The sequence below is a fragment of the Cryptomeria japonica genome, chromosome 3 (assembly GCF_030272615.1).
Source record: "Cryptomeria japonica chromosome 3, Sugi_1.0, whole genome shotgun sequence".
NCBI classification, from domain to species: domain Eukaryota; kingdom Viridiplantae; phylum Streptophyta; class Pinopsida; order Cupressales; family Cupressaceae; genus Cryptomeria; species Cryptomeria japonica.
Window position 1 is genome coordinate 935825255 of NC_081407.1, and position 23479 is coordinate 935848733.

The following is a 23479-nucleotide window of genomic DNA, read 5'->3' on the forward strand; positions in this document are numbered from 1 at the left end:
CTCCTGTCCTTCACTGAGGATCCAGAGCGAATTTCGCTCCTGTCCCTCTCAGGAGGACCAAGGCGAAGCGCTCCTGTCCCTCACCAAGCGACCAGGGCGATAATACTTATTTGAGCCATTCCTGACCTTGTTTGGACGAATTGAGACATCAAAGGCATGGTGAAGGGTAAAATGAGCATGATAGAGCATCCAGACTTGATCAAAAGCAATGAAATGATGAAGTTTTTGCCTAGAAGGTCAAATTCGCTCCTGTCCCTCATTGAAGGACCAGAGCGATTTTCTTTATATGCACAATTTTAGACCTTTTTTGGACATTAACTTTTATTCATAGCATGAAGCAGGATGATATCTTCCCTAGCAAAGACATTTCATGGTGAAAAGTGAAGCATTTGGGCCTGGAGGACAAAAATCGCTCCTGTCCCTCACTGAAGGACCGGAGCTTGAAATCCAAAATTGCCTTGTCCTTGAAAGATTTGAACGATTTCGCGAATTGAGAAGATCAAAGGAGATACATTTTATCAGTTGAATATAATTTGAAAGCGCAATCATGAGGAAAATTGACCCTAGAAGCAAGATCGCTCCTGTCCCTCTGCCAAGGACCAGGGCGAATTTAAGTGATAGCTCCCGTCCCTCTCTCAGGGACCAGAGCAATTTTCCTTATAAGACAGGTTTTGGGCGAAGATCAAGTAAGTGTTAAGTTTGAGGCAAGCAAAGGAGGCGTAACGAGTCCGTTGAAGATAATGTGAAGATTGTAAAAACGCCAAGTGAAGCCCATATTGTCCTAGGCGCTCCTGTCCCTCTCCCAGGGACCAGAGCAATTTCTTCCTTAGACAAATCTCTCGCCAAGATGAAGCAAATTACATGTCAAGGATGAGTGATGGGGAGCATAGCGGATCCATTGAAGGTGGTTTTAAAAGTTAGCAAAGCATGATTGAGCCTACAAGTGAAAGTTCGCTCCTGTCCCTCAGCCAGGGACTAGGGCGAACTCAAGGTTATTTAATATTCCCTCCAAGCTTAAATCACTCCAAGCTAAGACACAAAGGGGCTATGATGTTTGGAACGCCTCGGAGAGGAAGTAAAGTATCAAAGACCGCAAAGGTGATGGAAATGCCCAAGTTCGCTCCTGTCCCTCTCCCAGGGACCAGAGCGAAATGTTCAAGTGTGTCCAAATTTAAGTTGCCACTCACATTTCAAGTGTTCGAAAGGGAGTAAAGAACATCATTTTGCACCGTGAAGACAGTTGCAAGTTGATATAAACAAGGATGAGCACAAGGAACAAAGGTTCGCTCCTGTCCCTCACCAAGGGACCAGGGCTATATTCACTCAAATATCAAATTTGCATTGTAAAGGACGAGTAAAGTATGCATGGAATAAATGGATAACATTGTTACTTGCCTTGCGATATAAATTGGTGATTAAAGAGACAAAGACCCAAGGAAAAAGGCAAGTTCGCTCCTGTCCCTCACCAAGGGACCAGGGCGAAAGTACTTTAAAGCACACTCCTTCCACAAAAGGGACGAGTTAAGCTCAAGATTCCCAATTAAAATGCTATTTTGGACGTCTAAGACAAGACTCTGAACGTGAAAAACAAGAAAAACAAGGCCAAAATGAAGGAGCGCTCCTGTCCCTCTCCCAGGGACCAGAGCGATATGGTTAGTGTCCCTTATTCCTCCCATGCTTAGGCGCCAATATTTTTGAATTACATTAAAATGCCAAATTCGATAAAAATGTGAAAGATTTAATTAAATTGGTATTTAAAAAATAGCGCGTGGACTTTCAATAATTAATTTAAAGCCTTTAAAAAATCGAAGTTTTTAATTACAAAGGCATTTAATTAATTATTATTAAATTAAATAATAAAAAAGGGAGCGCTTGGGGTATTATTTTGCAAGGTCGGCCCCCTCTTTTATTAAATTTTATTTGTTTTTTGGGCCTATTTTCCAAGTCGGCCTAGGGGCAATTATCAAGATGAGCGCCTATATAGGAGGGGTGTGTTGAGCATGTTAATCCATCTTTCAATCATTTGTCCAAGTGCGATTTTGAAGGAGCAATAAAGGAGTGCGAAATCTGGTCTAAGAAGGAGTGCGAGTTGAAGGCTAGAGGTGGAGCGAATTTTCCTCAAGACGTTGAAGGCTAGAAGTGGTGAAGTTGATAGAAGAAGCACATTTTGAAGACTTCGATCCACATTTTGCCTAGCAAACTTGCTTAATTTTGCATCTTTTCTTAGAGTTAATTCCCAAGTGGAGGTATGGCGAGATTCTCCTAGTCTCAATTTTCAATTTTCAATTTTCAATCTCAAGTGGCTTAGTTAAATTTAGGAAATGATAATTCAAAGATTTATCATGAGGTTTCCTAATTTAAAACTTAAATCCTCTTTCTAGTTTATATTTCCACGTTGCAAAACATGTTACTAATTTTGAAATGTTGTGTAGGTATCAAGATGACGACTCCCAAGCTCAAAGGATTTACAAGTCGAAAGGCTCTCATCAAGGAAAATCAAGCCAGATCAAGGAGGATCAAGCAAGGACAAGGGCGACCTCCTCCAGCCTAGTATCAACAAGGACGACCTTCTTCGATCCAGCATCATCAAGACAAGGGCGACCTCTTCCAATCCAGTATTCCAAGGCGAGGTACATCATCATCCTGCAAATCAAGGACACAAGAAGTCAAAGCAAAGGGTTCGTTGAAGAAGCAAATAGTTCCAGAAGAATTAATTAAAGCTAGCTTCTCAACAACATCAAGTTGAATATCTACCAAGTTCCAAGTGTCAGACGAGGTGGCATCCTAGTCATCACTTCTCCAGTCAGTGTGGTCCACCTCAGCATGTCCAGATTCAATGTACCTAACTCATGGAAGGTGGCACAAACTCCGATGTACCTACCCCAGCTATCCATTGGTTGAATTTTCTAGAGAGGACATGTGTCCAAGCAATACAATTTTATCATTGGTCAAGCATTAAATGTCATGTAATGGTTGTAACAAACCCTAATTAGGGTTTTCATTGTAAAATCTTGGCCATTGATCTCGAATTGATCTAAGCCATCGAATTGTATTGAGGGCACTATATTAGCCCTGGCATTTCATTTGTAAAGGCAGTTAGGAAGGAGTTGGAAAGCAGTTAGAAGACAAATAGAGAGTAGTTAGCTAGTTGATAGAATAGTAATTAGAGTAGAGTAGAGAGAGAAGGCAAAGATTGTTGCCAAGATGTTGTTGTAAAAGACTTGTAACTTCATTGAAGAAATGGTGAAATTTATGGGTCGATTCGACAATTTGCATGGTCTTTATACTTCTCATATTTGATTTCATGTTATTAGATGAGTGGAAGAAATGTGCTTGATTGATGGTGAAATTCGTATATCCATACTACTAGCAGTTTGTTGATTGCAGACTTGCCTTGCGTAGTCAACTGGAATCATTCAGCTTAAGCTTAACTTCAATTGTCGCTTCCTCATTGATATGCATCAACCTGATGGTGTCTATGACTGCAGTGATGATTTGAACATCATAAAGCTTCCCTTCGAAGATCGCACTAGCCTTGTGGAGATAGTCCTGCGATGTCAAAACAAGACCTAGTTAGAGTTTCATCAAAGATCAATCATTGCTCCTACATTCTTAGTATTAGGATTAGATCCTCTCTTCGCCCTCATCTTTTTTCCATTTTTTCAAATCTAAGGCAGTAAGATCCTGTGTTCCAGCAATATTCAAAGGCAAATCAGAAGTTCAATCATCAAATGTAAGTCCCCTTGTGATTCCAGCAAATCACATCATACCACTGGAGCTTATCCACACGTAGAAACCCTACATACGAGAACCTTGAAGTTTCTCCGATTGATCCTTTTCGCGATATCTTCAGCATTCGAAAACTTTATTCAAGAGAGGATAAGGTACCCTTGGGTATTTTATTCTGTGTTAGGCTGTGTACAAAATACACGTCAACAGGTGGTTGAATGTCACACCCTCTTTTGGACTCATTTGCCACCTCCCCATACCCATTTGTTTGTCCCTACCTGAGTTGGTTTGCCACATGTTTAGCATTTTCCAAGTAGGCACAACTCCCACCTAATTTGGTTATTTGGGAGTTATTATTCCTCTTAGAATTATGTGCCCACATTTTTCTATATAATCGACACTCACCTCTCTCTTATGAGCTAATTCAGAGCTAACTCAGATGAGTTCATATCAGCTCAATCAGTACGAGGGAGTGCTGATCCATATTGTATTTTTGGAGTGTGATAATATCATCATTCTATTATTGCACCATATTTCAGCATTTCATCCTCTTTGTTGCTCTCGTGTAGAAGGTTGATCTTGGTTTTGCAAGTGATCCTGGAAGATTGAGTCCATCAATGACTTTGACATGGTATCACAACTTCCAGATTTGCAAGCCCGTTCTCGAATTTGGGAGAAACTCAGCATTGAGCTTTTGCTAGGTGCATTTTCAGCTGAAAAGGACATCATGATCGAGTCCAGAAGGCTAAACAAACAAATTTTGATATAAAAAGTTTTGAAGCAGGAAAAATTTTAGTCATTTTTCAAGAGCCTAAGAATCTTCGTTGAAGAATATTCCATCCGTTAGCAGCAGCCTCATTAAATTTGGCAGAGGTTGATTTGTGCAAACTTGGACCCATCTCTATTGGTGTTTTGCATTTTTCATCCAATCTTCTGAAAGTGATATCTCAATCATCCAGGGTCCATTTTGTGAGCAATTTTTTTTATTTGGGGCAGAATTTCGTGCTCTCCACAATGGTGGAATCAGATTTTGCTCAAGTGATCCGGATTTTCCAGAAAAACAAGTTTTTCATCAGCTCTAAAGGACAATCTCAGTTTTTTCAACTTCAAACGGCTATAACTTTCACATACGACCTCGGATCGAGATGCTTCTTTTTTTGAAAGTTAATATTTTTTCGAGAACTATCCATTGTTGTTGTTTTGAGGTTGTAATTCTGACATTCTATTGTATCTTCAGTATTTGAGTCCACATTTGGACATTGTAAAACTCTGGAAAACAGCTCCAGCATTGTAAACGCACTGATTTATAAAGTGTCACCATCATATTTTCTGGAGGGGATCATTGATTAAGTGAATTTGGGGGGGTGATCTTGTCGTGTTCTGATTGCTTTGTTGTGTGATAGTAAAATGGGGAAAACTTAAATTGAACTCCTAACTCCATATAATTATGAAACATGGAAAAAATCAGTATGGAATTATCTAAGGGAAAAAGGTTGCACTGGCTATGTCAAAGAATCTATTTCTGCACCTACTGATGCAAATGCTCTTCAAGCATGGGAGATCAATCGTGAGAGAGCTCTTGGTCACATTTGTTCACTAGTCTCTTTTGATTTACAATTTCATCTTGAATCATGCAAGACACCTAAGGAGGCTTGGATACTCTTGAAATTTTGTATGGTAAAACAAACAATATTAGGGGTTATCAAATTGATAATGATCTGATGAATCTTGATCCAAAAAGTTGCAACAACATCCAAGACTATATCTCCAAGATAAAGTAACTAAGAACACAGTTAACAGATTGCAAGATTACTAAGGAGGATTTACAATTGATTCTCAATGTGTTATCCAAGCTTGGTCCTGAGTATTCTGTGTTTGTTTCTCGCTTTCATACCAACAGGGTTTCTATGGGAACTGCATATGTTCAGCCCACTTTTGATGCATTTTCAGATCTTCTAATCCAAGAGGAAGTGAAGCTAATTTAAATGGGTATCATCAAGAATTCCAAATCACAAGCATTGATTGCTAGTGAACCTAAGGTACAAAAAGAATCAGGGTATCCTGATCAAAAACAAAAGAAGAAAAAGAACAAGCCACAGAAAGAATCTAAGTCCTCTTCCTCGAAAAGGGAATCATCTAAAAAGGAGAAGCCCACTTGTGCATATTGCAAGAAATTTGGGCATGATGAACATCCATGTTATTTAAAACAAATTGATGAGTTGAAGAATCTTTTGACAAAGAATAAAATCAATCTACCATTAACTATGTCAAAGGATTCAACATCTTCATCTAATTCTAAGTCAGAGAAACAAAAGGGGAAAGCATTGGTTGCAATGGCGGATTCTGAGTCAAGGAGATAGATCCTTGATTCTAGAGCTTCACATCATATGGCTTCATCACAGAGTATGTTCTCTTCATTTGAAACTTGTTCGTCACCAAACATTCTAATGGCTAACAACACATATATGAGTGTTTGTGGGAAAGGGTCTATTGACATAGACAAAGGATCATTCAATGATGTCCTTTGTGTGCCCTCATTGTCAACAAATATCCTTTCTATCTATCAAATCACACATGGTGGGGAAGGGAAAAGTGTTGAGTTCACTCCAAATTCTATGATTATTCGAGATTTGCATAGCAAAGATATTGTTGCAGTTGGGGAGGTAGATCATCAATCTTGAGTATACACCTTCTCACATTTTTCCTCTGTTGTTCCTTTGGCGGATGTACACACTCAGGCATCTAGTGTGGACACTTTTGAGGAGATTCAGTATGGTCAAGTGAATCTTGGTATTCTTTCAACTGAGGTTCAAGAGACGTGTTGATACTTCATCTCCTCCATCTACTATTGCTTTTGAGGATACGTGTGTTGCTACATCTATGGCATCTTTTCACCCACCTAAGCTATGCTTAAAGGAAGGTGTTAGTGTAGGTTTTTTTATATTTATTTTTCCTACACATTATTAAGCATACTTAGGTTATATTAATATGGTTTATATGAGGACATGTGGCATAGTCCTACATTTACATGTGTCATTCGCACCCACATTTGGGTGGTTGAATGGCACACCCTCTTTTGAACTCATTTGCCAACTCCCCATAACCATTTGTTTGTCCCTACCTAAGTTGGTTTGCCACATGTTTGGCATTTTCCAAGTAGGCACAACTCCCACCTAGTTTGGTTATTTGGGAGTTATTATTCCTCTTGGAATTATGTGCCCACATTTTTCTATATAATCAGCACTCACCTCTCTCTTATGAGCTAATTCAGAGCTAACTCGGATGAGTTCATATCAACTCAATCAATACAAGGGAGTGTTGTCCATATTGTATCTTTCGGAGTGTGATAATATCATCATTCTATTATTGGACCACATTTCGGCATTTCATCCTCTCTGTTGCTCTTGTGTACAAGGTTGATCTTGGTTTTGCAGGTGATCTTGGGAGATTGAGTCCACCAGTGACTCTGACAATTTTTTCGTGATTTCTCATAGGTAATTTGATTTTAGGTGTTTAGTGGAAAATCCATGTGTATAGGGACTTTTTGATTCCTGACTTTCCTTGATTTGTCCCTATGAATTTTTTAATTAGTTTTTTCAATGCCTTGAGTGGAAATTTGACCTCCATAGGGACAAATTGATCCCCATTTTTCATTCATTCAATTTGTTCAAATTCACATTGCTTGTTCATCTCCAAGGTGGGAAATTCGATTTCCATAGGTACAAATTAGATTTTCATCATCATTCCTTACTCCAAATCTCAAGAGTGAAGATTTAATTTCCATAGGGACTTTTCACCTATTCATCACAAAATTTACATTAACTTGTAAACACTCAAACAATTTAGCATTCCAGATGACTCCTCTACAGTTTGACAATTTTTTGCATTCTTTGATAACATCGACATTTTGACAACAATTTTGCATCTTTGATAGCCTTGATCTTAACTCACCACAACCCTGACAGATTGAGCTAACTTACTCTCATTAAAATGGTAAAGGTTGAGGAAATCACTCCTAAGCTAAGGCAATGTAAGCATAACATCTACCTAAAGAGGGTCCCCATTTGCAATGAGGCGATGTGTGAAAATGTCACAACAAAATCCTAAAGCTGTAAATTCTAAACTCTTCTCTTGTACCCCTTTGAAATAAGATTATGTAGAGTAGATTTCATTTGTATTCTCTATGTTGCTTTATGATGTTAGATACTTTTTGTAATTGTATTTTTTTTTAAATAAAGATTTCAGTTCTATGTTTCAAGAATATATTATGTTTTGTTGTTACTTTTTCATTCTTTTATTGGTCAAAAAACTTAGCATGTTACACCCAAATGCACCATACCAAAAAAAAAAAAAACCACAAACATGTACCTGATCCCCTACCAAATGTAGCAACTTAGATATTTAAAGTTAGTTTTACAATGTGATGACTGATTGTGGTTCTCAGTTTGTGGAGATATTAGTTTGCTTAAGGATACATTTTGAATTTGCTGGCAGACTTGGTGAAAAATTGGAACTATTGTAAGATCATGATGTGAGAGAGGTTATAACTGTTGGTGTTGGAAATAAGCCACACCCGGACCGACGATGGACTGGTCCAAGAGGGGCCAGTAGCTCAGTGGTAGAGCACTCCAGCAGCGTATGGAAGATCCTAGGTTCGAGTCCTAGCTGGTCCATGTCTCAACATGTTATCAGAGCCAGGTCCAGGCTAGGAGCCCCAAGCACACGAGAGGTGTGGCTTATGGGGGGGTGTTGGTGTTGGAAATAAGCCACACCCGGACCGACGATGGACTAGTCCAAGAAGGGCCAGTAGCTCAGTGGTAGAGCACTCCAACAGGGTATGGAAGGTCTTAGGTTCGAGTCCTAGCCGGTCCATGTCTCAACAATAACCTAACTAGAACTTCAACATCTTTTGATAAATTGTTTCCTATCATGTCCACTGTAGTTGATGTATTTGATCTTGTTAATTGGGGCTAAGAATATATGTATACAGTGATATTTAAAATTTCTTTTACTAGAATATTAACTGCTATGATAATGATGACGTTCCATTTTGATTTCTGCTCTCTTCTCATAAAAAATTTGTCAATGAAAGCCAGTGAACATTAGCTTTCCCTATGGACGGCCAAGTAAATACTCCATAGCTGAAGATATTAATTTTCTCATTTAGAAGACCATTGTTATCCCTTTTTCATTTTACCTATCAAAAGATAGGGTACCTTTTGCCAATGGATTCCCAATCAAATGTCCAAAGCAAAATAGCTTTGATGGGCATCCCATAACACTCAATTAACTATCATTTCCATGGGGTTGTGAAGAAGCGGCAAGCACCTGATTCAATTAAAAGCCTCTCTCATTGAAATAAGTGGACATTTAGCAAGATTATGATCTATCAATCATAAATTCTATTCCAGGGGTGACCCATGTTTACATTTCTTTAAAATGTGAGCCAAGCTTGATCCCATGCTGCACTTCATGCAGCTCATAACCTCACCCAAGATTTCCAGTTCGACTGGTGGAAATCCATCCAAGATTCAATATTCAAAACATACAAAATAAAAGACAAGACTGTATGAAAACCCTGAGATAGATTCCCCTCCATCCTTGCCGCTGAGATAAAGGGGCCAATTATCAATGCAGTACAGATATCAACAGGCTGCTTGTTCTTCAATCAGAAAAAGCCAAAGGAGGCAAATTCAGGTTATGGTGTGACACTGAGCACCTGATTCAGGTACAAATAGTTTTAACATAAGTCATCTAGAATATTTCTACTTCATAATTGTCCTGAACAAATTTGAGGACTGACATTACTCTTGAAATTCTACATGTTGAGTGTGTTGTTTTCGTTATTGTTGATGAAAGCTATAAGATTACTTATGAGTGATCTTAAGAAGTGAAAGCAAATGTGCTTGCATAGTGGATGTCAATTGTTCAAACCCCAGGAGAAGTAATAAAGAATTGAAGTTAAAATACCACACTAAACGTCACGGATGGACCATTGCCACTGTACAAGATTAGCGTAAATTTGACACAATAAATATCTTTTGATCGTGGCAACTAAGCTGAAGGCTATCCAACATATGTAAACCAAAACAAATCAAAACTGAAACCCTGGCGAATATATATCCCAAGCGATGGTGCCTGAACAAATTTCACAATTGACCGTATCGTAGATTTCTGACAAACTTAGTGTGGTAAATTTTTTTCCTAGTACAAAAGATATGAGGTTTTCGACTACCGGGCATATTGGCATTGAAAAGAAAAACCCAATACAGAGGAGAGAATTGCACTGAATAGGAAGTTCTGGAAAGAAAAAGAAGACTTACGGAAGAGGAAGAGTGCAGAGCATGCGCCAGCAAGTGAGGAGTAGACAAAGCGGCGAAGAGTAATGTCAAGGCAAGTATCCCACTTGGCGTCCAGATCAAATTGTGGCTTCTCCTTCTCTCCTTCTCCTGCCATTGTAACCCAAACAACAATAATGTTGCAAAGCCCTAAGCACAGAGGACTGGGTATTTTATTGTGTCTGGAAATCTAGGGCGCTCTTGTCCAAAGAATTGGGCTTAATAGTTACAAAAAATTAGTCGACAGATTGGGGTTTGGTCCCTTGCCTGAGAGGTGTTAGAGTGATTATAAAAGATATTGCAATTTGAGATGTGCAAAGCATAACGAGGCAAAGCTAGCTCGAATATAAACCTTAAAAATTAAAACAAAGGGGCCTCGGCAAAAGAGGCTTGGGCTTTCCCTTTGCTCGAATATAAACCTTAAAAATTAAAACTAAGGGGCTTCGGCAAAAGAGGCTTGGGCTTTCTCTTTGCTCGAATATAAACCTTAAAAATTAAAACTAAGGGGCCTCGGCAAAAGAGGCTTGGGCTTTCCCTTGGCTCGAATATAAACCTTAAAAATTAAAACTAAGGGGCCTCGGCAAAAGAGGCTTGGGCTTTCCCTTGGCTCGAATATAAACCTTAAAAATTAAAACTAAGGGGCCTCGGTAAAAGAGGCTTGGGCTTTCCCTTATTAAGTGGATCATAATATGATGAGTATGTATATATTTAAATTAGAAGTTATATTAAATTATTATTGAAAAGGATTGGATTAGTGTATTAGTTTAAATATGTAAACAAGGAATCATTTTCAATTTCATTATTTGTTAGATAATAATTAATTAGGTTCAACTTCAGTTCTTTAGGAAGGTTGGGTATTATGGTTGATTGTTCTCTTTTGATATTGATATGATTGGATATGAGGAAGATAAGAAATGATGCAAGAACTATGTAAAGTATTAGGAAATTGACAAGAATCGACATAAACGAAAAGATACAGGACTAGAAATCAGGTTGTAGGTTCGGATCTAGAAATGAGGTGCAAAAAGGAACGTGTCACTAAAATCTAAGCCTGAAAGTGTTGGTCAATAGAGCTAGGCACTTTAGACCTAAGGTTGTCTTCATTAGTTGACAACTATGGATTCCAAGTTAGGATGCCCTGTAGATCATTCTCCTGAAATTTTACTAGAAAAGTGTCAAACTATGGAGCGATGGTCCTTAGTCCAAAGGTTTTCACCTATTCAAAATCTAGAATTTTATGTCTCAATATGCTCTATGCAAATATGCAACTCTTTATCGTCAGATCTAGAATAATGTATGCATAAAAGAGGGGGAGAAAAGTATTGTGTAGTATAGGGGATTGTCTAAGTCAAACCTTGGGTAGGAATTAACCTCCACTGACAACAATGGTGATTAGAAAGGAGTGCTTACCCTTGATAGGGTAAAGGCTAAATCTGAAGTAAAATGTTGAATTGACAAGATTATGCCTCAATATTGATAATGGTGGTGATTTAATGCTCTTTGGATAAGACCTTCAAGGGTTGATGCAATAACATGGCATGACAAGACAAGACCAACCATGAAAATACACTTGCATGTAGGTTGTTGTAGCTTGTTGCTCCATAATGCTCATATTTTAAGACGCTCAACATTATTGCTCAATGCACTTGCTTAGAATGTGGATATGAAAATGAATTAGAGAGGATGTCTTTATGTAGGGATCAAAGGTATTTCCTCTTTAAGGTTAACTTCCAATTGTCATATTAAAATATCGGGATCAAATAACTAATGGCGGGAATTGACACCCCAACATGTTTGATTTTGGGCCCTTTTGGGAGGGACTATGGCGTTAGGCACCCTAGTCCACCTAGAAAAAGGATTAAATAAAGGCAAACGCATAGTAGAATGTCCCGAGACAAGAGATTCAGTCACCAAATAAGCATATGACGAGAGTTTGGTAGTGACAAGGCTAGAAATAGGTTGAAAGCGAGCTATAAGAGGACACACTGAAGCAAGGTCCTAAAAAGGAGTGTGAAATTGTAAAAGGGTTACAAACATTTTATTTAGCCCCCACTTTAGCGAGAATATAAACTTATAGTCATACACATGATAAAGTAGAGAGAGAGAGAGAGAGAGAGAGAGAGAGAGAGAGAGAGACAGAGAGAGAGAGAGACAGAGAGAGACAGAGAGACAGACAGACAGACAGACAGACTATGAGAAAGATTAACAAGGGATAAGATGTCAATAAGTTGAGAGAACAAGCCCCCAAGCTTAGGATCACACATCAACATCCAAGGAAGGATACAACACAATGCAAAACAAAGAAAAACAAAACAAAAGGCAAACAAGGCAAACAAAAAGATACACAAAATAGGTTAGTACTAAAAATAAAGGCTCCAAGTCAACTAGTTAAAGAGACCTCTATAATCAAAATGTCTCAACCACTAATACCATTCTCATAATTATTGGACTAGTTGAAAGAACCAGAATACTGAGAGGGGGTGGTGAATCAGTATTCCCACAAATTCTAAAACTTTTTCCAAACTTAAACCTTCTACTGAAATATCAAACTCATCAATTATGCTTAACACACATGAAACAACAAATGTAGAATAAACATAAAAACACAACCACAAGAGAAACACCAGATTTTATACGTGGAAAACCCAACTAGGAAAAACCACATGGAGTGTTAACTCTTAAGAGAATATAACTAGTTATATGGTGTTCTACAAACGGGTGGCCCACTGCCAGATTACAAAAATGGATCACTGTTAGACTGCTCACTGCAAAGATACAAAAACGGCTTACTGTTGGAATGCTTATTTCAATAGGTATGATTGAACTAAAGAGGATTACATCTCCAAATGCATGAGATTAGTTCCAAAGTTAAGCTCATGTCACAATTCACAAACTCTACAACAAATCCGGTGAAAGATCTTTGTACAACTATCCTTGAGCATTTGCAACAGATCCGATGAAGGATTACTGCACAACACTGCAACACTATTTGCACTTTGATTATGAATTAACTGTCTTTGTTGTCTACAACTCACACTTCGCATTCTACTTTTATGTTGTCCTTGTTGCTATGTCTCTTTCGCTACTTCCACACACACTCACACACACATACATACTCCATGCATACCCATATGTCACATATTACCTGCTTCTATATATGTATATATATGAGTGAGTGTGTGTGTGTGTATGTATGCACATACGTACATACATACATATATATATATATATATATATGAATGAAAGAAAGTAAGCATGCATGATAACAAGGCTATAAAATAAATCAAGTAAAACCCATTGTTGCACAAATGCAAATCACTTTCATTGTTCTTCTCATCCTTGAGTTGTTAACTTGCAAAATGGCACAAAGATTCAAAATTTGCGATTGTTGAAAATGGAGAATTGATGTTGAATTCATAGATTTTCGAGGAAGATTGATTGAGAGATGGAACTCAAGTGATCTAAAAAGTTGATTGATAGTTGAACTACTGATTTGGCGGTGGAACTTAATTGATTGAATTGAAAAATGAATAGATTGAATAGTTATTGAGTTAACTGGGGAGATGACTGATTGAATGCTTTTTCAGAAAAAAGTTGATTGGAAGATGGAAAAAGAGATTGAAGAGATAACTTATTTAATTAATCAATTTATTGAATTGATCAATTAGTTATTAATTTAGCATGTGTTGTAGGATATATAAATTCCATTTGCATGCAATTTGAACTTGATTTAGGAATTCAATTTTGATTTGCATGATATTGAATTTAGATATTTGAAATTCAATTTGATTCACATGATACTGAACTTGATTTAGGAATTCAATTTTGATTTTGCATGATATTGAATTTGATTTTTGAATCATGAAATTAAAATGCACATGTAGTGAAATTAAGTGAAATTGGAATTTGGAGAAATTCGAATTTGAATTTAAAGGAATATTGAAATTGGACGAAAATAGAATTTGGGGAAATTGGAATTTAAATTAAAAGAATGAATTAGCTAATTAAATAATTTAAAGAAACTAATTAATTATTTGGAAATTGAATTTAATTAAACAATTAAGATTATTTAAATAAAGGTATTAAATCATAATTAATTAAACTAAATATTTAATTAATATTAGAAAAGGGTTAAATGATTAATCGATGATAGATTTGGTAATTGAATAATTAGTAATATGAAGCATGAAGATTAAATTAGTTCAGAAGAAAAAGAATTAGCTTGATTAAACAATTAAAAAATTATTTAATTAATTAGGACAAATAATTAGCATGTTAGCGATGAGACAGTTTTAGGTGTCTACATTTGCCTCTCTTTCAGACAAAGTTGAACTGACGTTGTTTCAAAGAAAACGAAAAAAATTCCTGCCCCAGTATGCCCCGATGATATTAGGGTATAATGCCCCCTCGAGAGATTTTTTTTGCATTAAAGGCATGAATGATCTCTTGAAAGACAAAGAATGTGAGATAGAAGAATGGTTAGTTGATTAGAGATAAAGACAGTCGATGAGAGAATGATCTTGAGACAAAATTAGAGAAAGATAAGATGAGAAAATGAAAAGATTTATGATGATAGATACACAAACTTGTGTGCCTTTATTCATAGCGCAATATATATTCATCACTGAGCCTTATTATGTAACAATGGAGCTTTGCACACAAGGGTATAAGGAACCAAGGTGTAAAGATATCTCATTGCAAAAACAAACACGTAGCAGACAAGGAGTGAACCCCTCCATTATGGGTATAGTGCCAAGAGTCGACATATGTGAGATAGTCACAAGCATAACAACCCTTGACTTTTGCATAGGATATTTACCAAATGAATGTACCAACATAGACACCCTATGTACCATTGCCCTAGAACTTCATTGGTTCACGCCACAAACAACAAACAAAGAAAAGAGAATGCCCATCACAGTTCCTCTAGTCACTTGTGGACATCCTTGAGTAGCATAGGAACATGATCTGTCACCAACTGATAAAAGATAAAGACTAACTAGGACAAAATCCTACAGCCATATTGATCTATGTCTTCGTTTTGATTGATTGCCTCAGAAAGTGTGGACCCCGTTTAAGACTCGTCTGCCTGATTTTGAGCGTATCCTCTTCTGTTTAAGACAAGATAATGATCACTTGATATGGATAGCTAATAGATTGATAAGACAACTTGATTGATTTGATTGCAGGTTATTGATAAGATAATTTCATCCTTTGATAACTTCTGTGAAGTGTTTGTTGGATATCTTGTAGGGTGTTTGATTCTTGCAAGACATTTTATTGCAAGTTTTTTTATATTTTTTATTTTTAGTTCTTTTCTAAGAGCTTTTTTGATGTTTTTGGATTTTTTCAGGATCGTATATGAATGTTTTTGGTTGATTTTTTATTTTTTGATGTTTTTGGTATTTTCTCAGGATTGTATTTAAATGTTTTTGGTTGATTTTTTCAACACTTTTTATGATTTTTAGGGATTTTTTTAGGATTGTATTTGATTTTTAGGGATTTTTTCAGCTATGCCCCCAATATGAAGACCTGTTATGATATGATGATCTACAAAGTGCACATGGAAATAATGAAATTTTTGACATGAAACTATGCCTATGCAATATGCAAGATTAAAAATGCATTTCCTATTTGAACAAGGGTGATTGTAAGCGCTTATCACTCTGTAATGCACTAATTGAATTAAAAGTTGTAAACATTTTAGAGATAGGAGTTCAATATGTTCTCAAAGACCTTGGACCATGCAAATTAACATACTAAGTGACTTGAATTTATAAATGGAGACGTGGAAAACTTCCCTACTGATTCTCAAAAAAATTGGCCTTCTTTTGCCTATGTGCGTGCAATTGAATTTATTCTGACCTTTAAAACCATTAGAGACCCTTATAATCCTATGTGACTAGCTATGTAAGTTATTTTGACCCCAAAAGCATCCTAGATAGAGCCTCATTTCTATCTATATGTCTATAGCCTCAACAAGGTTATCACTGTAATCTCTCGAATATTGCTTAATTGCCAATAGGCGTCCATAAACATAATGGAGTTACTCACATGTTCCCATAGCCAAGCTTTTAATGCACTTCTTGTATTCTTTATTTTTCTCTTTTGCCTTAATATTTTGATATTTAAATTGGCATAGCTCTTTTTCTTTTATATTATTGCATTGGCTTGTAAGTAATGAAACCTACATGGGTGTGTCGATTATAGTGGCAGTGAAATAAAATTTTAGATTTTTCACTAGTCATATGATCAACTAGGTATCTACAATGACTTAGGGCAAACGATTAATGTATGTGAGATATAGCATTTGATAGACTTTGGGTGACAAGACTTAATAGTGAAAATTATACCCAACCAAAGATAAAGCTCAATCATAATGCGACGTTGAAGATGAATGACCTTAAGCTTTTCAAAAACTTTATGCACAAGTATCTAATAAATGGGATGACCCTCACTCCACTTGAGTGCAAACAGGTGATTACCTAAAACAATCTCCTTACTTTATTGATGCAACTATATTGAAAGCAACAACTATATGCTATGAGGATGAAACTATAATGCAACTTGAAAAGAAACTATATGCGATGCAATGCTAAAGAAACAATATGCAAATGCAAAAAATGAAACCTAAACTAAACAACCCTTAGATGTAGTATCATTTAAGGTGCATGTTATTCATGGGATCAGGCAGTGCATCTTGATCAAAAATTGGATTATATTGGAGAGTCATGGTATATTGATCTTGGTTTATTTCGGGACTCATTTTTTATGACTTTGGATTATCCTCTTGACACGAGGTAGGAGTTTTGATATGCATGGGAGACTCTTGGAAGGACTCAACAATTTGGCATGATGAGAAAGGATTTTGAATGGGACTCTTTGGAGTAGGTTTGATTGGAAATGGAGCATATGGTGGCATTAGATCTAGGATTTCTATATTGTGTAAGGGATTTGTATTAAAAAATGGACCGACTTGGATTTCTATTTTGGATAGCCCTTGAAAGGTTTCATCATTGGATGCATTGTTTGATAGAGATGGTAAGGATTAATCATGGGATGGAAAAATGGTGGGAGATATGAGGACTACTTGAGAGTCAGTTTTATGAGAGGACAAGCCATTTCTAGACACCAGTATATGATTTTGATCTTTCTTGGAAAGAGTTTTTTGGAAAGCCTTTATGAGAATGTTTAGTATGTGATTATTCTTTGGAGGAACATGTGAATTGTTTTGAGGGATAGACATGGTTGGGTTGTGATTTTGGGTTTGATTAAAATGAAACTAAAATGCACCTGCATTTTTATTTTTTTTGGGGGGGGGGAATTTAAGATTACCCTAAAAAGATGAACTAGATACACCTAAAGACTCTAAGAGTTTGATTGATCACAAGGTTTGAAATGATTCAGACACCAATTGACAGATTTTGATTAACCCTGAATTTGGACTCAATCGTAAGATATTGCAGGTTTAAAATGAGGACTATGCAAAGACTTTTGAGACTTTATTCTAATATGAGGACTTTGTAAGGACTTATGCAAAGATTATGACGACTATGTAAGGACTTATGTAAAGACTGTGTAAGGACTTGTGTAATATAAGGACGTAAATGAGGACTTAGATGAGGACTATATACAGACTATATAAGGACTATGCAAGGATGTATGTGAAGATTATGACGAGTATGTAAGGACTTATGCAAGGATTATGAACTCTAGTAAAACCTATGATCACAAGAAGTAACATGTTTCTGTTGTGAAAATTTTAGACCTTGTTTGTACTGTTGTGTTTTGAAAGGACTTGTTGAAGTAACTTTGTTTGAGTGACGAGTTTTTATTTTATTTTGAGAACACGGTTTGAAGATAAGTATGATCCAATGAATTATGTTTTGACACACTCTAAGAAACAGAGTTACGCAAGGAAGGGCCTGAAATAGCCCAATATCAAAACTAACTCAATACTAGTTCAACGCATGAGCGATACATAGAAAAACATAGAAAACAAGGCCTAGGCTGGATATTTGAAACCATTCAATGTGGCCCTTACGAAATACCAAAATAAAATGGATAGATAGAGAATCTGCAACACAGGCTCCACTCCACGACACACACTTCTTGGGCATGCCAGTTTCTAAATGTTTATGTCAGAGGACTCATACACCAGGATAATGTGTCGGCCTAGCACAACATGTTACCCAATAAATCCTTAAACATAAACAAGATGACCAAGTCAGCCTCCATAAGAACTTTACACGCTTCCTTTTACATAATTCATTTGTTGATGCATAAACCTTAATTACCAGAATGGGACAAGATCATTCAAACCCATAGATACTAACCCATTATCACAAAACTCAAGCATAACATCTCCAAACTCCAAAATACAGATTCCACACATACTAAGGATACTAGACCACGAGACATGAAGATATACTCCTTACATAACCAAAATAGCTAATACCAAAATACGTAACTGATACCGGGACCAATGTAAACATAACTCAAAATTTTGGAGATAAGGATCTTCCAAAAATCACTCCATTATATCAACTCCATCTTATCACATCTCATAGCAATACCAAAATGCACATCACCTGCTCATAGCAAAAACTGCACATATTGACTACATATAACACCCAGACCAAACCAGATACCAAGATTGACAACAATGAATTGCATATACCATCAGGACTAAACTAGATACTTGGTTTGACATCAATGACAATAATATTCACACAAGTCCAATAATCTCCCTCTTTTTCATTGATGACAAAAAATATCCAAAACATATCTGCATATAACTCAACTCCCCCTAACTCATACATCCAAAAACTTCAAACCTTTCTCCCCCTTTAATACCAAGGACAAAGAATGCCTTTATGAAAAAAGAAAAGAAATAAAATAGAGTATATAAACAACTGCAAAAATGTCAAAACTAAATACCAAACCAGATAGAACCTTCAGTTGCTCTTCTTCCAAAAGATAAGCTTGTATTTCTCCTTTAGTTTCATAAGAAGAACTTCCCAATAATTCATGGCTGATTTAATGCTAACTAAAAGGCTTCTACACTCCACTAATATATCAACAACATGGGAGAAGCTATGAACAATAGATTGGTTTTTCTCATACTCAAATGTATTGCCAAGCAATGTTGAAAAATGCTCCAACTTTGCTTCAACGATCTCTGTCACTTTCCAATACATACTTATAAAGTCTTCTCTTTGCCTCTGCAAGAATAAGAGTTTAGCCTTAATAGATTTTATTCTTCTCCTTTTCTCACCATCATTGTCATCCTGGAAATCAAAAGATTTGCCTAAAGCACTCAATTCATCTTCAATGGCATTAATTTTGGCTTTGTGCTTCACTGTAGTTGTCAGCCAAGAGATACAATACTTGTAGACTCTGCTGGCACCACAGATACAATCTCTCAATTCCTCAGTGCATACTGATAAAGCTTTATGTGCATCAACACACTCACCTAACAGATTATGCATATCAATTCCTTTTTCCTTAGATACTCCAACCTCAATGGATTGCTTCTCCTTAAGAACTTCATTTAGAGACTCTAGAAGCAAATTACTAATATCCTTGATGCTCATGCTATTCTAGACCAAGTGATTCAACATAACACTTTCAATTCTATCTGACTTAACCGAGGTCAGCCACATCACGCCAATTTTCTTGATTCCATCCATGCTACCAACTAACTCCAACAAATTTGATTCACTGTCTGATTTTCTAGCTTCCTCCTCTACAACCGTTGAATCTCCTTTAGCTACAGGAGACTCTGGATCCTCAATTACAACAATATCTCTCTTACGAATATTTCTTGCTTTTCTTTGATTTCGAAACACTGACATAAATAGATTGTCTTCTTTTCCTCTTTTCTAAGGAAGAAACTCTAGAACCAAAAATAGGGGATACCAAACACTCCATCTGTCCATAAAAGATTTGAAATATGCATTACAAACTTCCTCTTTATTATCTAGACTGTTCAAATATCTGAATATCTTTCTTGCAATCGGGACACCAAATTCCCATATAACATTCTCTTTTTTTGGAAAGGATCCAACACATGACCAAACACACAAGTAATGAACCAAATTGGAAGGGATAATTCTGCTCTTTTCACATTTTAATACTTTCCAGAAAACAATTCTCAAAGCAATTCACACAAATCAAATTATTTATTTTTCATTACAAGCATACGTGTCACATACACTGCAATTGTTGAAGTGGAACCTTCCCTATTCTTGAAATAGATCTTATAAGATATGTCATAAGCAACATACCTCACCATAGGGTTGATGATCTTGTCAATGATTAGTGCTCGCTGATCACCCTTCACGTCAGTTAGAGTTTCCACTTCTCTATTCTTAACTGACTTTTTAGCTGGAACCTCTCCATTGTCGCACAAACCAGTGATCACAAAGATAACCTCCTTCATGATTGGATAGGGTTTATTATGTTGGCAATTAACACTCAATTGGTTGGTTTCAATATGTTGTCATTGATGGCAACATGGAAAAAAAATTGGCTTCATATTTTGGTTTAGTTGTGTATCGACAGACACTTCACCAGCATCGACAGGTTGGAAGGAATTCTTTGGTTACCAGCAATGTAGGCCAACATGGTTCACATTTAGGTTATCGGTATTGGAGGCCGACATCATTTGGGAGATCCGACATCGGCAATTGTTTTTGATATTCATGTGTTTATGTTATCAAGCCGACATGCATATTCATATTGTAATTATCTTTGTAAGCCGACATAAGGCATGATAGTTTGTAAAGGGTATACAGGTCAGTTGATTAGATTATTTTGTAATATGCAAGAATATGTATGTATAGGCAAGGATATGGATATGTAATGGAGATGTGAAATATATAAGAGAGATCATGTATGTGAGGATATTTATGTAAGAGGGTATTCTGGTAAGGGTTTAGGGTTTCAGAACAGAACAGACAGAGCTTAACCGGAACTATATTCAGGAATAGAAGATGTTATCATTGCAGTTCAATCATTTCTCCAGTTTATAGTCTGGATTTGTATGTAGTCAGTGAGGCTCCTTTAGTGATTGAGCAGTGTGCTTTAGGCTATAAGGCTTCCTGCAAGTGCACACCCCTATATTTTGTAATATCTCTTCATATGGCCAGTGGATTGATATTGTGGGTCACAGTTCCCACCGTGGTTTTTCCTCTTTGAGGTTTTCCACGTGTTATTATATGTGTTATGGTATTCATTTGTGTGATTGGCTTATTGGTTTCTTTACTTCTTTCAATTCTATATGTACCGGTATACCAGTTGGTGAATGCATGCTTTAATAAGGCTAAAATTGATCAATCTGATAGAACACTGATTCAACCCCCCCCTCTTAGTGTTCTTGGATTCCAACAATGGGTATCGAAGCCTTGTGCCTCAGAGGAAGTTTAACATCTTGAGGAAGATCTTGAATCTAGAATCCATGGATATGAGTTTGGAGAAGCAACTTGAGGTAGCACTTGAAGATTGTGATTTTGAAAGATTGAAGAACTTGAAGTTACAAGATGAATTGAATTATGCTCAGGAATTCATTCTTGTCCTATAGGAGAGACTATCATTTGTTCAGGCTAGGAGGAAGGAACTTTTGCAGAATAAGGATAATGAAGAGAAAGATGCACTTAATGAGAGATGTTTGAAGTTGAGTCAGGAGAACATGGTTATGAGGAATGAAATGCAAGCTATAACTATGAGGATGTCTAAAGAAATTGAGGACCAGAAGAAAAAGGAAGAAAATCTTATTGTATCTCTAAAGAACAAATTTGAAGAATGTGGAAGGTTGATTTATGAAAATGATATGTCGAGAACTGATTTAGTACAAGCCTAGAGTAATGAACAAGAACTTGAGAGACAAATGATAATTCTGAGAGATGATCTGGCTATTGCAAGTGAGTATAAAGAAAAATTCAAGGTTAGTTCAGCACAGCTAGATGAGTTATTGAAAAGACACTGGCAGAATGGAGATTCCAATGGACTTGGATTTGAACAAGGTCAGAGTTCTGGTACTACAAATGAAGATCAAAACCATAAGGCACCTATAAGGTAGCTTAATGCTTATAAATTTAATGGTAGATGTTTTGTTTGTAATAAGTTTGGTCACATGGCTAGGCAATGTAGAGATAGAGCAAATCAGAACCCTGAGTATGCTCGTGGTTAGTGTTCTAAATGTAATAGGTATGGTCATAAGACAAAAGATTGTAGAATGAATGTTAAATGTTATCCATGTGGAAAATTTGGACATATGGCTAATTAGTGTAGGTTAAGCAATTATATCGGTTTTAGCAAAGCAATTCAAAAGAACAATGTTACATGTTATGCATGTAATGAGGTTGGACATATTGCTAAGTTCCGTAGAAGCAGAAATCCACCGATTGGTAATGAAGGATCAAATGAGAAAGGGAAAGAGAAGGTTAATAAAATCTAGTAAGATCATACCCAGAGATGGGTGAGGAAGTCATAAGAACAATCAGGATATGGAAATGCACCGGTTACTCAAGCGACAGATGAGGTTGCTCCTGCACCGACAGGAAGCTCATCCAGTAACTAAGACAGATGCCTTAGGGGTAGACAAAATTCATGAAGATAATGCATATGCCCTGAGAAGAGGTTTTGGAAGATGTTCCAAACATTGGAGATGCTTATCCGGCATGGAGATGTTTAATCAAGATCCGATATCTTCCATCGAAAGTCATTCATATCAATGACGGATTTAGGGTTTCTTGGAGGTTAAAAGAATGAATTCACTTCATTTCTTATCACTTTGCATTCAGAGCAATTCAAAGCGATTCAGAGGAAGTCTAAGGCGAATCAGTGCGATCGATATCATCTTGAGCGATTTCACCAGCGATCAGAAGAGGTCTTTAGGGGTTTTCACTGACAACTATTCACATGTATTTGTCTTTCATCATGGAAGCGGGATCATCATCTGAACCTATGTTTATTGCAAATCCTACTGTAGTTGAAGTCAAGGACTGTTCCAGGCCTATTTTTAAGCGATATCCGCATATTTCTACCCTGGACGATTCGGTTGACACATTTTTTCATGTCCCGGAAGGAGTCGTGTATGTTGAAGATGTCAGAGCTTACATTCACTTTCATATTGAGGATTTATGAATGAGTGATATTAAGAACATGTACATGAATGAGTTAATGGGAGATTCTGGAAAGATTAAGCCCCAGTACCAACATATTGAGGATCTAGGGTTTACCGACATTATGGATATTCTATAATTTGAAGATGAGATTGTTAGATATGTTTTGAGCAGAGTGCATGGATAATTTATCTGGTTAGACAGACTGTATAAGATTTTGAAGGAGGCCATCAGGGCCATCACCGGTTTACCGCAGGTTGGACAACGTCCCGAGAAGAAGGTTTC

General features: G+C 36.7%; 1 protein-coding gene across 3 annotated transcripts in view; it reads right to left on the reverse strand.

Annotated features, from left to right (window-relative positions):
• Window positions 1-10422, reverse strand: part of LOC131045097 (MICOS complex subunit MIC10) — an 84959-nt gene extending 74537 nt beyond the window's left edge. For all 3 annotated transcript variants that reach the window (XM_057978626.2, XM_057978625.2, XM_057978623.2), the window contains exon 1: window positions 10053-10422. In XM_057978626.2, coding sequence (XP_057834609.1) covers window positions 10053-10185 — 133 coding nt within the window. In that variant the 5' untranslated portion in view covers window positions 10186-10422. The remainder of the gene's footprint in view (window positions 1-10052) is intronic.
• Between the last annotated feature and the right edge of the window lie 13057 nt (window positions 10423-23479).